Below are 15,410 nucleotides of genomic sequence, written 5' to 3'. Positions count from 1 at the left end.
AACATATTAAGAAGTTTAAGAACACTTTAAGTAATCTATAAGGTCCGATCTTAGTACTTTAACTAAAATATAAATCAAGTCATGGTTTTTACATTTACACTGATGTGATAGTTAATAAGTCATCTAAATCATAGTTGTAGTAAAAAAAGTTTTGTACATCTTCCTCTAAATCATTACAGTTTGCATGCAATCATGTTCTCTAATTACTATGCAGTTTTCTTTTTTTTGTCAAACAGATCAGCTTTTTAACACACTTCAAAAGTTAAAGACCCACTAAGTTGAAAATAGTGTTTTTGGTGTTTTAAACATGTTCTTGTAGCATTTTTTTTTCATGATGGAGGACATATAATCTAAATAATAAAATTTAAGCTTTGGCTGTGAAATTTGATGATGAAAGATGCATGAAAAAATGAATGAAAAAATGATGAAAAAATGCATGTAGGCTTACTCCACACCAACAGTCCCGCCCACAACTCAGAGGCGAATTTCTGATGAACTCCCGCTGCTCTGCAGAAATGACTGCCTAGTAAATGACACAGGTTTGTTTTTTTTTTTTGGCTAAAAACAGCCTAATCATAATTAAAAGAACACTGGGACCACTTTTACAATGGCTCAAAAAATGATCGGAGGACTTTAACATGACTCAACAATGTCAACAATAAACTCATGGATGGGTTCTGTCTCTGTTGTTTTGTTTCGTAGGGAAATACTACTAATAATTTATCTTTGCTTTTCACCCTCTTATTGTTGAAATAATGCAACAGAGAAGGGATTGATTTCCTCTTCCTAATTGAGGCGATCCACTCTCCAGCTTTCATCTTGTTTCTCCGCTTCGCTCAACACGTCCAAGTCCTGTCATGTCAATAATGTAAATGTAATCACAGCTTCTGCACTTCTCTTTATTTCTCCCGTCTATAAAAAATGAAAGTATGTATATCTAGATACTAGAACCTGCATGAGTCACTTTAAACATTAATTCCAGTCCAGAAAGCTTTCTTTTATCTCTTCCTGCAGACGTGATAAGATATTCAGGAACTCTATGGGTTGTTAGCAAGTCTAAGAGCTATTTGTGTGTGCGAGAATGTGTGGATTTATATGCAGAGGGGGCACAATGACTGTAACCATGGTTACCAGGTGGTCTGCTCTCCCCTGGGTCCTTATTTGAGGGCAAAGAATAGAGAAGAGGCAGAGGAAGGGATGGAGGGATGGAAAAATAAAGAAGGCATAATAGATATGAACCTAATCAAGCAAGAAACAAAATGTCTGCAGTACAATCATTAGGATCTAGTTTTTTTAATGTTATAATGAGTTGATAAATTTCAATTTCCTAAAAAACTTTTTTTTCTTTTCTTCTTCTTCTTTTTTTTTTTTTACTTTTTTGTGAGAAGTCTGTAATAAAGAGGAAAATAAAACTCTCTGTCCTACTTCCTTGCATCTTCATCGCTCCATCATCTGAGTGGTTTCTTCTCTTGGACCAGATTCACAAACCCTTTGGTAGTCGTTTCATTTTAAAAGGAAATGTCATTGTTTTCCCCATCTTTCAATGTGCTGCCTCCCTGCCTAAGGACATTTTAAGCTAGATGTTTAAAGTCCACTCCTGTCTTTACCAATGGGGTTGGAAGAACAATAAAAAGTCCAGTTAGGCTTCTAATCTTCCCTGGTGACTATAAAAGATCCCAGAGCAATACTTTGGATCAAACTGATCCATGCTGTTAAATGAAAAGTATTTTAATGTAAGCAGGTGCTCCAAAGTTTGTGTTTGTGAATGCCGAAGCTTTAACCACAGAACTCCAAAGTCAAGCGTTTACTTCATCTTGCTTAATTGCACCACATAACCCAGTTTTATTTGTATTTGCTGGAATTACAGCTAACCAAACTCGTGTGGTCTTTAGCAATCTAATACTGTCTTCTCTGTGAGAGTTTCAGAAATGAATGGACCTGGGATACAATGGGGAAGATAAGTGGGTGGTGATCTGTGGTTGTAGAAGAGCTTGAGCCAAAAGGAAAATATAAATTGACAAACATGATCACAAGACAGAATCATTATAACCTGAAACGCAGGGGTGGTGAGACAAACTGAAGCTAAGTTATATAACATAAATCAAATAACATATAACTGAAAAAAGGGTGTTATGTATGAGCATTAAAAACTAAAAGGAAGGTCACATAACAAAGTAAAGTCCACAAACAAACAAACCTGCCAAAGACCTAAATTCTCCCTTCAAAACTAATCCAAGAATATTCTTAACCATTTTCATTTACAAATAACACAATAACAGTCTTTCCTGTTTACTTGAGAAGAGTTGACTTCCACATTCCTGTTTGCAAGTGATTTCTAAACCAGAGAATATTCTGAATTGTTGCAACAGATATATTATTTCCATCACCCACTAACACATCAGTCATTATTTATAATCTGATATTTTTTGAAGACAAAGGATTTTTCTATCATTTTTTAAAGCAAAAGGAAGTTCTGAGAGAGTTAATTTAAACTTTGATAGTTAAAAAGCACACACAAAAAAGCAATTTGTGAACTCCTTCAGCTGATAGTCAGAAGATAGGTATCAGGTAAACAGATGTTCACATGCTGTGGTATTTTCAATTAAGTCGGTACACCAACGTTCATGTTCAGTGATGACATTTACATACACTCCAATATTACAATTTTATCCCAGATAAAATCATACCCGAAACACAATGCTGTCTTATTTAGCAAATACTAACAAGCATTTCTGAAATAATTAATATTTAGGGTAAGAATGTACATACTTATAATATTAGTTTTGATTAAATTAAAGCATTGGGCAAACAAATGGAGGACCAACCCTGAGTCTTTTAAAACGGTTTAATTCATGCAAAATGAAAATAAAGAATATTTTACAAAAGACAAAATAAAAAAACAAACAAAAAAGAAGATAAAGTATTATGATATTTAAGCCAGAATATCCTAGAAATATACAGTTTAGCTGTGATTTAGTCATACCCCTAGCTAAGTTAAGACATGCCACTTTCTAATCAGATGTAAGTAAAAGCTTTAATTTTTTCTCTTCATTTTACAACCACGCTTCTTGTACATCGTCTATTTACCTTCTGAGAAATGTTAGTGAGACTGACTGTCATTTCTAATCGAGAAGAAACTTCTTACTGAAATTAAAGGAACATATGTCAAACTTTTCTAGAGATTATAATTGTGCATATGTAGTGTTATAGTACAGGTTTATGATTATATAAATGAGCACATACATATGAATATATAGCATTTTGGGCATCATTGGGCATCACTGAAACTTGGCCTTTTCATTTTTAATTGCTATTGTTTGTTACCATATGTTTCAGACCTTAAATTCCTTAAATTTTCTCAAGACAGAGTTCACTGATTTTCTTTTGAATACTGCACTCAAAAATCTGTTCAAACATTTTGTTGTAATTTTAGTGAACTGCACAGTTTGATGGATTGTTGCAGTGTTACAGCTGCTGTAGTCAGGAACCTTGCAGAGTAAAACGTACTGTACTTCTACACAATATTATGATGTGTTGCTCTGTACTTAATGTGTTACAACAGCAATGCTGAGAGTTAAGTTTGACTCATCTGTCATGCTGCACTCTCTGCAAGATTATTATTACATAGATATAAGGCACACATAGATATCAGCATTTTGCTAAAAAAAAAAAAATATCTACCCATCAACTCCCCTGACCAATCTCCTGCCTCTTGACCCCTGTAGGCATTGTGTGTAGTGGTACACTACATTACTACATTACATGTACTACACTCTGTAGTACACTTCATTATTTGACTGTTTTGCTTTGCTTTATAATCCGGTGTGTCTTATTTCTGAAAGTTGATTGTTTGTTCTGTTCATTGATATTGCTCCTTATGGTCCAAAAGATTTAGGAGACGTTGTTTCTCTTTAGATTTGGTCCCACATGCTGCTGTTCATTAAACAAACTGTAATTCAAAAGCCAACAGGAGGAAATCAGGGGTAACGGTTGGTGCTGAAGAGTTGAAATCGATCATAACTGTCAGCTCATATTCATGTGTATGTGTGCACGCACGTGTGTGTGTGTGTGTTGAGCCCATGACTGTGTTTAATGAGCAGCAGAGTTAAATGATAGTTCCTCAGGGAAGCAGTTCATTAAAGAAGTATACATTGCCTGTGCTTTCATCCTTTCTCTCTCATTCAGGGAAGAATGTCTGCTTTGTTTAGCACACTATGAGCTATAAAAGAAGTTAACTCTGTCTAAGAAGCTGCAGATCAAGGACCACTGCAGCGTGTCAGCATGTCTCTCCGCCTGTCTGTTTCCCTCGTTTGTGCCTGCCAGTCTTCCTTTCTGACTCGCAGTTTGGCTCCATGCCTTCACGAGCTTCTTCATAAAAACCTGATTAGACATCATCTGTTTATTAGCCCTCGTCCCTGCTGGATGCTGTTATCCAGACACTTGTGCTTTTCAGAGTAGTGGGCTGCCCTTGCTTTGTCTTGCTTCGCCTCCCACAACAGCATCGCATGCTGCTGTTGATGTGGAGCCTTCAAAGAGTCACTCGGCTCTGTTAGTCCTTTCATCCACCTCCAATCACATTCGGTCCCTTGCTGCAGTCAGGCTTCAGTCATCAGCGCTTCAGTGTTTCTCCAAAGGTTTTAGAGGCAATAATCTGGTGGGTTTGCCCTTGGAAAAGCAAAGCATTGTAACTTTTAGCAGTTAAATGAAACCGTACACAATCCCTTGAGCTTGATCTTACTGAGAACTTGCTATTTGGTACCTAATATTTAATTTGAAAGAATTTAACAAGAAGCAATGCAAAGCAGAAAATCCGATCAATCCTTAGTTTGCAATCATTAATAAGCTGTATGACAAACAGCAAAAAGCAAGCAGGAATTTCTGTAGGAATCAGATTAATTCTGTTTACAGAGTGAATATCTCATTAGGGATTGTTGAAACTGTATTTGAGGGCAAATACAGTCAACATGACTGCATTATTTGATGCCCATTCTGTCAGAAACCCTCATCAGAAAATTAAACATGCATCTAAAATCCTTGATAGCAATTAATAAAAAATCACCATCAAGATACTTTTTTTATTTTTGGCTTTTTTGTATCAAAACTGAATGGGTATTAAGAAGTAGGCTTTAAGAAGCTATGTCTTTTGCCTTTCTCCTTTTCAAGCATGTTTTTTTTTAAGTTCTGTTAAGTAAAGACTCTAATTTTCTTCTCTTTACTCAAAAGGATTGCATGACCAAATGAATGATTATTGTCATCAGTGAAGGTATTGATTGATCTATTGTTGTTTTAATAACATGTTTGAAATGAATAAAATGAAAAAGTAAAATGAAAAATAAAAAACTAATCCCTAAAGATCTACTACAATCATCTTTGGATCTATTTTAACAGCATTCTCAGTGGTCTTTTAACTATGATTATGCAATTTTTAGTCAAAATCAAGAAACCCATGTTGTTTTGTAGGCAATAGTTCATTAGAAATTTGCCTCTTAGTTATGGACGGAACTGTTGGTGGGGAGCATCCCCTCCCTTCCCCTCCCCTGAGCAAGGAGATTGTGGCCTGCCCTGCATTTTTTCCGCCTGCTCCTCATTCACACTGATTTAAATAAAGACATACTCAGAAATGCAATTTTGGGCCTAATTTTCCCAATATATGTCCTCCATCATTAGAAAAATGCCACAAGAACATGTTAAAAATGCATTTTTTATTAGAGTGGGTCTTTAATAAATCAAATGCAACTAATTATTTTGTGCATGCACATATTTTTGCACACATTTTTACCTATACACTCAGGCCCATTGTGTGAGAGATGAAACTATAGCACCTCTTAGATTTATCAGTAAACCTTTGCTTTATTTTCTGTTGTTTTCCCATCATTAAAAAATCAGAGGCTGCCTGGTACTTGATGAGGCTGTAATCTGCAGCAACCTTTCACCGCACTCCTTCTGTTGTGTGTGTGCTGCCAGTGTGTGTGTGTTTCCTCCCTGGGGATCTGAGGCCAGAGTAATGAAATGCTCATTACTGATTCAGCTGGAAATGCGCGAGATACATTTTCACGCCTACACACACGTGAATGCCAGCAAACCAGACACTGTTCAAGGTCACCTCTCATCATCCGTTTAGGGGTGCGTGTGTGTGAGGGAGAGACAGAGAGAAAATGATGGTGTTATAGCTACAAACTGAGGAGGAACAAGATGGAGCACAAATGTAGCTTCAACCGATAGTTCAGTCGCCACACTGTACACGTCACACACACATCCGCGTGTACATTTTTCCAACTGTTGCCCCTCAGATTGCCTCTCATCCCCACAAACGTGTCGTCTTAATCTACCTGCAGTTCTTCAGCATGACGGAGCAGAAGCTTCTCTCCTACAATCACGTGCTTTCACACCAGATAGGAGGATCAAAGCATATCACACATTTTTCCATGACGCTCGTTGTGATTATACACATAGCATATGCAGCACAGAAGCACATGCAGTTATTAAGCAGAAGCTGTGCTGTCAGCCGGGTTTTATTTCACACATGTGACTGCAGGAATGCCGGAGAGATAATTAAACACAGTTAGGCTGATGTTTTGGTATCGACTTTTCTTGGATGGGTGTTTTTTTTTTTTTCAAATTAAGGACGACTGCTGAACTAAGGCCAAGTAAAGGATTAAAGAAGTGCAAACAAAGGAGTTTTTCATTATTTTGTTTCTTGAAAAGGGGACTAGAACAACTTAATAAAAATGAATAAATGCTCACAAATTTGTTTGTTCTTGTGAGACTTCTTCTTTTTTACATGTTAGGACTGATAGAGCCTCTTTTTCAACGGTTTTGATGGAAAAAATTTTTGTCTGTCTTAAGTCAAAGTTAACAATGTTTCAACGGAAACAAGCCTAAAATGTAGATTTTTTTTTAACCTCATAAACAAGTATTATGCTCAGTGGTGCCACATCAGATTTGACTTTCATATCTAATCTGTCACACAGACACAGATTGACTGGACTTGCATTTTTGCCAGACGCTGCTTCCTTCCAGCTCTGTTGCTCTTGTCAGCAGTAAAATTGATTTCAGCATCTGTCTAGTGAACAGCTTCATGCTGTCCTTCACGGTTCTCTGCAAACTGCAACATAAATTCTCTTTACAAAACCATTAATCTGGGAAATCATATCTGTTTTGCGATTAGTTTAGAAAATGTTTCATTTGATTCTTGAACAATTCTGTATTCAGTGCATAAAGTAAAGCTCATTTGGGATGTTTGTCACAGGATGTGAATGATGCAGCGATTAGTTAAGAGTGGCTTATTGTAACTAGAATTTTTCAAACAAAAAAAAATCTTGCTACGATGTTAAACATTTTTGATAAACGTGGTCTGAAAATCAATATGTTGACCCACGGATGTCACATGGGTCAGGATGCAGATGTCAGTTTTCTTTGCATGGGCTACTTAAAAATTGTAAATCTGATGAATGTAAATCTGCTCTGCTGCTTTGGATAACATCACAACTTCTTAGATTGATCCAGAAGCTCAATATTGGCTGTGAAGAACAGCAGGGTCTTGTTCTTAGGGGATATTGTATTAAGCAGCAGTGGACACAGTTTATTTTCTCAGAGAATAAACTAGTTAAAAGCTTTGTGAAAATAAAACAGTTTAAGCACAAATTTTTTTGTTTTGATTAAACACCTGACCAACAGCCATATTTCAAGAAATACAACTGTTTTCATGATCTTTCATAAAAATAATCATCATTGTTTTTTATCTTGTTTGCTGGTTATTGCTGCTGTATCTCACTGAGGGAAAAAATAGCTCAACAGCCATACAATTCTTTAGTGAAAAAATGTGGTGTTAATATCCTGTAATGGGTCAAATGTGCTTTTACAAACATGTCTCTCTATCTGCAAAACAGGGAGACTCGAAAGGTGAACCACGATATAGTGAGGGACCACTACAATGCAAATAAAAGATGGTGATAAGTAGAGAAGATTCAAGATTCTGTTTATTGTAATTCCACACATAGTATTTGCAGAGAAGACAAGATGTTGTTTCTCAATAGCATGACAGTGCAAAGAAGCAGCAATAATAAAAAAAAAAGCAATAAAATAACAGTCCGTTCAGTAGCCTCACAGCCTGTGTGGAGAAGCTTTTTAGCATCCTGCTGGATCTGCAGCTGATACTCCTGAACCTCCTCCCAGATGGCATGAGGGAGAACAGTCCATGAGAGGGGTGCTGGGGGTCCCTGATGATGGAGGTTGCTCTGCGTAGGCAGCGCTGCTCGTATAACTCCTCCAGGATCGGGAGAGGTGCACCAACGATCTTGCTTGCAGTCCTGACAATCCTACTGAGCCGTAGACAAGATACCTAAATCAGGAATTATATGACCTTTTTAGGATTAGCTTTTCAAGATTTAAGATGAGAAGAGTAAGATTAGTTTCAGCTCAAAGCAAATAAAACAAAGATGTTATAGAAACACAGGATGGGTGTCTGTAGGAGGTCTGAGTAATCAAAAGGCTGATTCTGTCCTTTATCTCCACAGCTCTGATTTAAAGACCAATTTATCTGGTACCCTATTGTCAAACCATCCAATCTGGCCCCGTTTGTTTGTGATTACTTAGATTTCAGATCAGCAGGAAAACAGACATTTCCATCTGCCTGAAGAAGAGGCAATAACGGATCACTGTCCTGGTGTTTCTAACAGCCCCCTTCTCCCCCAGTACATGCTGCCTATTTGTGTTGGTCCTTTCAAAGTGTCAGCTCAGCTCCTGTGGGGATGCACGGCGTGCATGGATGGAGCTGTTCGCTCTTCATATGCTGCATGGCATGAACAAAGCGGAAAGCTGTGTGTTGCCTGTGATAGCTCTGACCTGGATGCTGTAGCCTTCAATTCACTGACAGGATCTTTCTAAATGCCACTCTTGAATTTTTATTGCCCCACACGCACAAACACACACACACACACACACACACATCTGTCACAGCTCACATAACTCCCTGCAGTAAAGGTCAAAGTACCTCACGGACTGATCCAGTGTTCATCGCTCATCTCAGTAATGTGGCCTTTCACATTCAGTAAGTGCAGGATTCTGCCATTTTGTTATTGACAAAGAAACCCCCGAAAGTGGAAGCTTTGGAAAAGTTTCGTACTTAAGATGATCATAAATTTGCTACACTCAGTAGTAAAATAAACAGTTTTAACAAATATTTTGTGTTAAAAATTGTGAAAGAAAATATTTACAAATTCAATGTGAAATGAAGGCGATTTGATCACTCTATAAATCGCTGATTGCAGTATTTCCTATTTATCGTTTGAGCAACAGTTTAACCTAAATATCTATCTTAAAAAAGGGGGAAAAAATAGAAACCACACCCACCCTCCCCTCCCCAAGATCTGCTCTTTGCTCATTCTAGCATTTTGAGTCTGGAAGTTTGGATACAACGCAAAAATGTGTGTATAAAAGTGATTTATTTGATGGTAAATGTTAATTTTGCTAGAAGTGTTTCAGAATTATTTATTTTGGATGTTAAGGATGAATGATGGCATGCAGTATGTCCACAAGTCATATCTAGTGATGTATGGGACTCTAACCATAGTACTCTGCACTGAGTAGGATTGATTGTTCAGGATGTTGTTTGGCACAAAAGCTGCAGAAATCCTAAATCCCTGAAAAAACAGTTTAGCCCAAAACAAACTGGCTCCTTTTCATTTTCATGCCATAGCAACAGACAGTGAGTGGGATGTCCTGCACAGACGAAACCAGAGCAAGGAATGCTGCAAACCATGATAAAGAACTAGTTTTGTCCATAAACATTTTAAATATATTTTTATTCTTATTAGTTTTTATTACACCTTCAAGGCCAGTTCTGTAAATATTAAAGAAAGTTTTAATTGACAAATCATATTTGGTGTTGTCTACTCACTATAACAGTCAAACATTTTTGACCCCCCCCCCCCCCCCCCCCCTCCACCCTCTATTTCTACAACTGCATTTCATAAAATGTTGTGTATAATCTTTGTGACTTTCAGCTCCGACATCAACAAACTCCCTTCTCAAAGTTTAGAAACAAGAATCCAAACCTAAATCATTGGATTGAAATAGATATAAGAAATGAGTTCCTTTCTACACCAATTATTTTTGCTCCTAATTAGCCACTTCAAGGGCAAAGGCATGGCGAACTAAATCTGGAGAATAAATGAAGCCACCCCCTCTGGAGAATTAATGATGACACGACCCAGTTTTTTCCAAAACCGTTCAAACCAGATGTCACCAAAACTTTTAATTCCAATGGGAACGAACTATAACACAAACAGACCACACACTCACACACATAAACACTGAGGAAAAACTTGTGAGCGACTGTTGCCGTATTTCATCATTCTGATATTTGTCAAGAGAATGCACAATAAAGGACAGATGCAGAGATTGTAACATTCTGCCCTAAACTAAATCATCTAAACTGTCTGCACAGTTAAAAGCAAAAAAAAAAAAAAAAAGTTTCAGGAGACGTCTTTGCCACCAACCTTTCACATTCACACAAACTCCGGTGTTTTTCTGCTTCTCTGCATCTGATAATATGAAACGTGATATTTGCGTTGACAAACTCATCACATTCCTCTGCAACGGACACGTCTATTGTATGAAAGGACAATGTGACAACGTGCATTGTGACACAGAGTCATATTTCGTTCCAAGCAGGTGTGTCTGCGTCTGTGTGTGTGTGCGTTTTACCAAGATTGCGGGGGAAAAGAAGATTGGATTGTGCTGTTTCCTGATCAAATCCAGTCATTTGAGTGAGTCTGTTCTACTCAAGCACTTAACATTGCATGGTTTATGCAGAATGGCTTGAATAAAGCAATATCCAGCATATCTCAGGGTTTTTATGGGTAATAGTATGGAGTGTGTGCAAAACTGTAGGAGGGTGGAGAAAAATCCATAAATCTTTTAAGTCAAACAGCAACCAAATCTAAAGAAAGAAATACTTTTTTTCTGCCATCAACAAGCTAAATCCACAAACATGTTTTGGTTCATTTACCTGGTCTTTAAAAGAAAAAAAAATTATAGACCAGAACGGCATTAATCCCTCTCAGTCATGTCTTAAGTCCCAGTAGGTCTGATTTATGACCTTGTGTTTTGGTAGTTTTAGTGCTGCAACCTTTGAGAAGAGGGCATGTAGACACCAGCCAGTCAGACTTGTGGGTGTGAGAACTTCAAATGGTTTTTGTAAACACAAAAAACCTTATCTACATTTCCTTTCATCCTCAAAATGTAGATGATGCTAAACTCTGGGCCAAATTCAAATTCTTTAACCTTTGAGAAAGAAAAATATCCCGTTATATATATCTGATAAATAAAGATGTAAATATTAAATAAATATATATTTGTGTCAGTTTCCCAAATAAAGTTAAGATTACATTTTTTTAACATTTGGTATAAGCAAACAAACTCATTTAAGAGGGGAACATTTAACACTAGCGATTTAGTTTCATACCAGGTTTGGTTTGTAACATGATGCACTTTATCATATTTTTGTATCTAAACAGGTGACGAAATATCCAGCGGGCACAGTCCAGAAACAAAAGATCTTGCTGCTCCTCATCATCTTCACCCAGTCCCTCCTCATCTCCACTCACCTCCACAGGTAGATCTTCATGACACGGATACAAGCTTTTTTTCAGACATGATAAACCGTTTAAAGCATTACGTTTCCTTTAAGAACAATTGAAAAGGATATTTTGGTGTTCTCAAAAACATTAACAATTAGCATTTCCTACATCCACTGTCCTGCCTTCAGGACAAAATGTGTTTAAACTTTTTTGAAGGGCACATTTTTGTGATTTTTGGAAATTGTGAATTCCTGACCCTGATGAAGCAAACTTCAAATATTTGCTGAAAGCCATTTCTTCTGGATTAACTAATGGATTCCATGGAAATATAATGATTAGGAGAGAACTAATTTGTAATTTTTTACAAGGGTGGATTCTAAATCGGATTCTGTTTGGACTTAAATTCAAAGAAAATCTAAATGCCTTTCGATCCATATTCAGAACCAAGTAGATAAACAGTGAAAAGCAAATGAGTGGCAGATCAAACATGTCCAAGTACAAACATCTAAAGGACTTTAAATGAACCTTATTTTATGGACTTTAGTGCAGCTTGGCATCAATCTGTGGTTCTGCCTCAAAGCACTCGCTCCTGAAACTCCTGACTGTTTTCCAATACTTGTATTTTCTTCTTTCAATCCCTTGTTCCTTTATTCAATTCAGCGATGCAATGCCCTCATTAGTTACTTAGAAGCAAATGTTCAGCATGATCGATTAGCCCACTCTCTTAGATCCTGATGCAACTTTATATCAGTGTGGTTTTAGGATGCCTTATTCAGTGATTTCTTCACTCAATAAACACAATATCACACTGTATAATGCAGCACTGCTGTTTGTTTCACCCAAAACCAAAGGGTTTCTCTGAAAAAGTTTCTTTTGATTGAAGACAGAAAAAGATGACACTACACATTTTATAAGCAAAATTAAATTAAAGATGTTATATTTTCTACTATTTTAGTGTGAGACTACAGTTTTTATTATAACTGAGTCTATTAATAATTACAGTTGGTTATTAAAGGAGTCAAACACATATTAACACTGCACTTGTGAATAATAAGCTATTATAAAATGAAAAAACAAAACAAATATTACCTTTATACTTTTCTATTAAATATTGGTTTCTATACACACTTTTTCTTATGTTTAAATGTCACTGAAATGTTTTTTGGTCTTTTACATGCCTCTCTAAGTTTTGTGTGTCTCATCACGTGTTGTCTGTCAGGTGGTGGTGCGTGACTCAGCCCATCTTCTGACTTCTGGACCTCTAACGTCTGTCATTCTGCTGCTGCTTCTGCTGTGCCCATGGGCACCCCGCTGAACATGAATAGACGGGTCTTTAGAGAGGGACAGAAAAGCCTGAACAGCAGCTACGTTGTGCATTGTTTTGTGTGGTGGCCCTGGAGTTTGAGCACCTCGTCTGCTCCGATTGCTTCGGCTGGTCCACCTGATGGAATGAGCTGCTAAATTTCTACAGCTGCTGATGCACAATATTTGCATTTTTGTATTACCTGTACTGACCTCCACACATGTTCATATCTGTTTAACTGATCAGATAGACTGCACGATACTACTGACTGTTTTTTTTTTTTTTTCAATTTGAAGAAGAGTGTAAATACAAATATATATAAATTCTATATTTATATGAAGAATTTGAATAGATAACATTGTTTTGATGTGTGAATAGAGATTAATATAGGGTTCAGAAACAACATTTGCAAACTTAGACCCAAGTCTAAGTTGGGTCTAAGTTTGAAACTGGAGGAAGAAAAAGCAAGAGCTTTTTAAGCGTCCAAGAATGATCCGGCTGCACAAATTCAGATTGAGTTAGAGTCATTGTTTTTTTTCAACCAATAGTTATGAAGCACATTTTCTTTGTCTCAAACATCTTCTGACAGCAGCATAAAAGCTCCTATAAAAGGTAGCCTGATTGTATGTGTAGGTTGATTTTTCATTAAGCAAGAGGACTTTTATTCCTCCTTATCTTTTTTTTTCACAAAAGCTCTATTCTGTTAATGTGAGACAGGTTTATCCTTGTAATATTTGCAGCACTGAAGGCTGAAATTGCTCCACAGTCAACTAAAAACTTGGCATAGGGGGTCCAGTTGTTTGCTGAGTACTCTTCCAGGAAACAGTGCTATGGTTATTTTAGTCTTAGAAATCATAAGTGAAATCAGCTAAATCTCTTTTTTTGAATGGTCAGAACTCAGAAATAGGAAAGAAACAATGCTTTTTTTTAATGTGTTTCAGTTCCTCTTTTCTCACTAAACAATAACAGGCTACCAAAACAAGACAAGACAGAAAAAAGAACAGCCGTCTGCCCAGACAATGAATAATATAACATTTCACTGTCATATGCAAAAGATAAACTGTCATGTTCTTTCAAAGACTGGCTTGGAACCAAATGAGACTGAATAGATGCTAAAAAGAAAAAAAAAGGAAAAATCCACAATACTAACAATTTACTGCCTTTCATTTTATTTAGTCCTGTTCTCTGAATTTTGTTTTACACATGTTCAATTAAGTCAGCAGTGATGGAAACCATTGAGGGAGCTGCCAACTATTTAATATAAATAAACAGCATCAGAATTGTATGGCTTTGTGCTAAGTCTCAACCCTCTCCGCATAAGGTCCAGATAGATACCTGGAACATTGATGGAACATGTTGAGAAGGATGTGAATGACTCAACTAACTATTTGTCACCTTGTGGAGTGCTATTTAAAACATAAAACTATTAGTAATATTGTAAAACTGTACTTCCTCTCCTGCAGTTTTTTATGAGGTAATACTACAAATATTTTTAATCTGTTTGCTAGACTGCAACTGCGATGGCCTTGTATTGAAGCAAAAACTGTATAATTGTAATAATTAGGAACTAAGCGAAACAGGTTGATGTAAAAATCTTATTCATTTAAAGCATCTCACGTTTTTTTTAGACAAAGCGAAAACCAGGATCAGCCAGCAATACATTTTCAGGAGGATCTTACAAAAGTTATTTTTATACATTTTACATCCTCATTAAATAACAGTGATTTATATTTAATAAGATGTCTAAGATAATAGAATAACAATGTTAAAACTAGATCAATGTTAAAACTAGATCACTTAACTGTTAAATAAAAAAAGTTGTATGTTTTTGAATTTAGTTCATAACTGCACCACTGTTGGTCCTGCATTTGTGTGAAAAGGTCCGATGGTGTGCCAAGAACAAGCTGCATTGGGTAAATGTCGACATGGAAAAATGTCTCAAGTTTAAAAGCTGGTGTTAAATGCAAAGAACCACAATGCAACATTCGTCCTGCGAGCTCGGCTGTGGTTGCTCTGTAAACCACTGAGCTCCTGTAAGTTCTACCTGCTCACTTACTGCTAAATCTTGTCTTGTCACTCTGTTCTGTTTTAAAATCTTCATAAATAATAAACATTTTCCAAAATAATTCCTGTCTTATTTATTTGTGTTGTTTTTCGCTATGACTAAATGGAGGGTAAGCAGGATTTCATAGCAAATGGTGATGTCAAAATACTGTATCTTGTTTTACAATCAAACCTCATTTCATCAAGGACAGTTTAAAACATATCATATGTGGGGACTTCCTGAGTACACATAAAATGTTTGTGGTTTTATGCTATCTGTTCCTGTTTCCCCTGAAGTCACTCTAAAGAACCACTCAATGTCTAGCAGTTTCACATTCACCACGCTTCCTCTTCACAGTTTGAGCAGTTGCCTCAGCAGTCAGGGTCTATTTGATTTCTTGTGTTTTGTGACGCTAGATTTCAGCACTTTTGTCTTTTTATTTAATAGGGCTGTGGCTTTGGGATTTTGGCCTGAAGCCCAG

General features: G+C 36.7%; 1 protein-coding gene across 1 annotated transcript in view; it reads left to right on the top strand.

The window, feature by feature from the left end:
• Nucleotides 1–15,011, top strand: part of gpc5b (glypican 5b) — a 53,784-nt gene extending 38,773 nt beyond the window's left edge. The window contains exons 10-11 of the mRNA XM_011474169.4: nucleotides 11,520–11,617; nucleotides 12,802–15,011. Coding sequence (XP_011472471.1) covers nucleotides 11,520–11,617; nucleotides 12,802–12,897 — 194 coding nt within the window. The 3' untranslated portion in view covers nucleotides 12,898–15,011. The remainder of the gene's footprint in view (nucleotides 1–11,519; nucleotides 11,618–12,801) is intronic.
• The last annotated feature ends 399 nt before the right edge of the window (nucleotides 15,012–15,410 follow it).

This window comes from Oryzias latipes, chromosome 4 (genome assembly GCF_053564925.1).
Source record: "Oryzias latipes strain Hd-rR chromosome 4, Olatipes_Hd-rR_3.1".
Classification (NCBI taxonomy): Eukaryota; Metazoa; Chordata; class Actinopteri; order Beloniformes; family Adrianichthyidae; genus Oryzias; species Oryzias latipes.
This window is presented reverse-complemented; position numbering and strand designations above follow the sequence as displayed.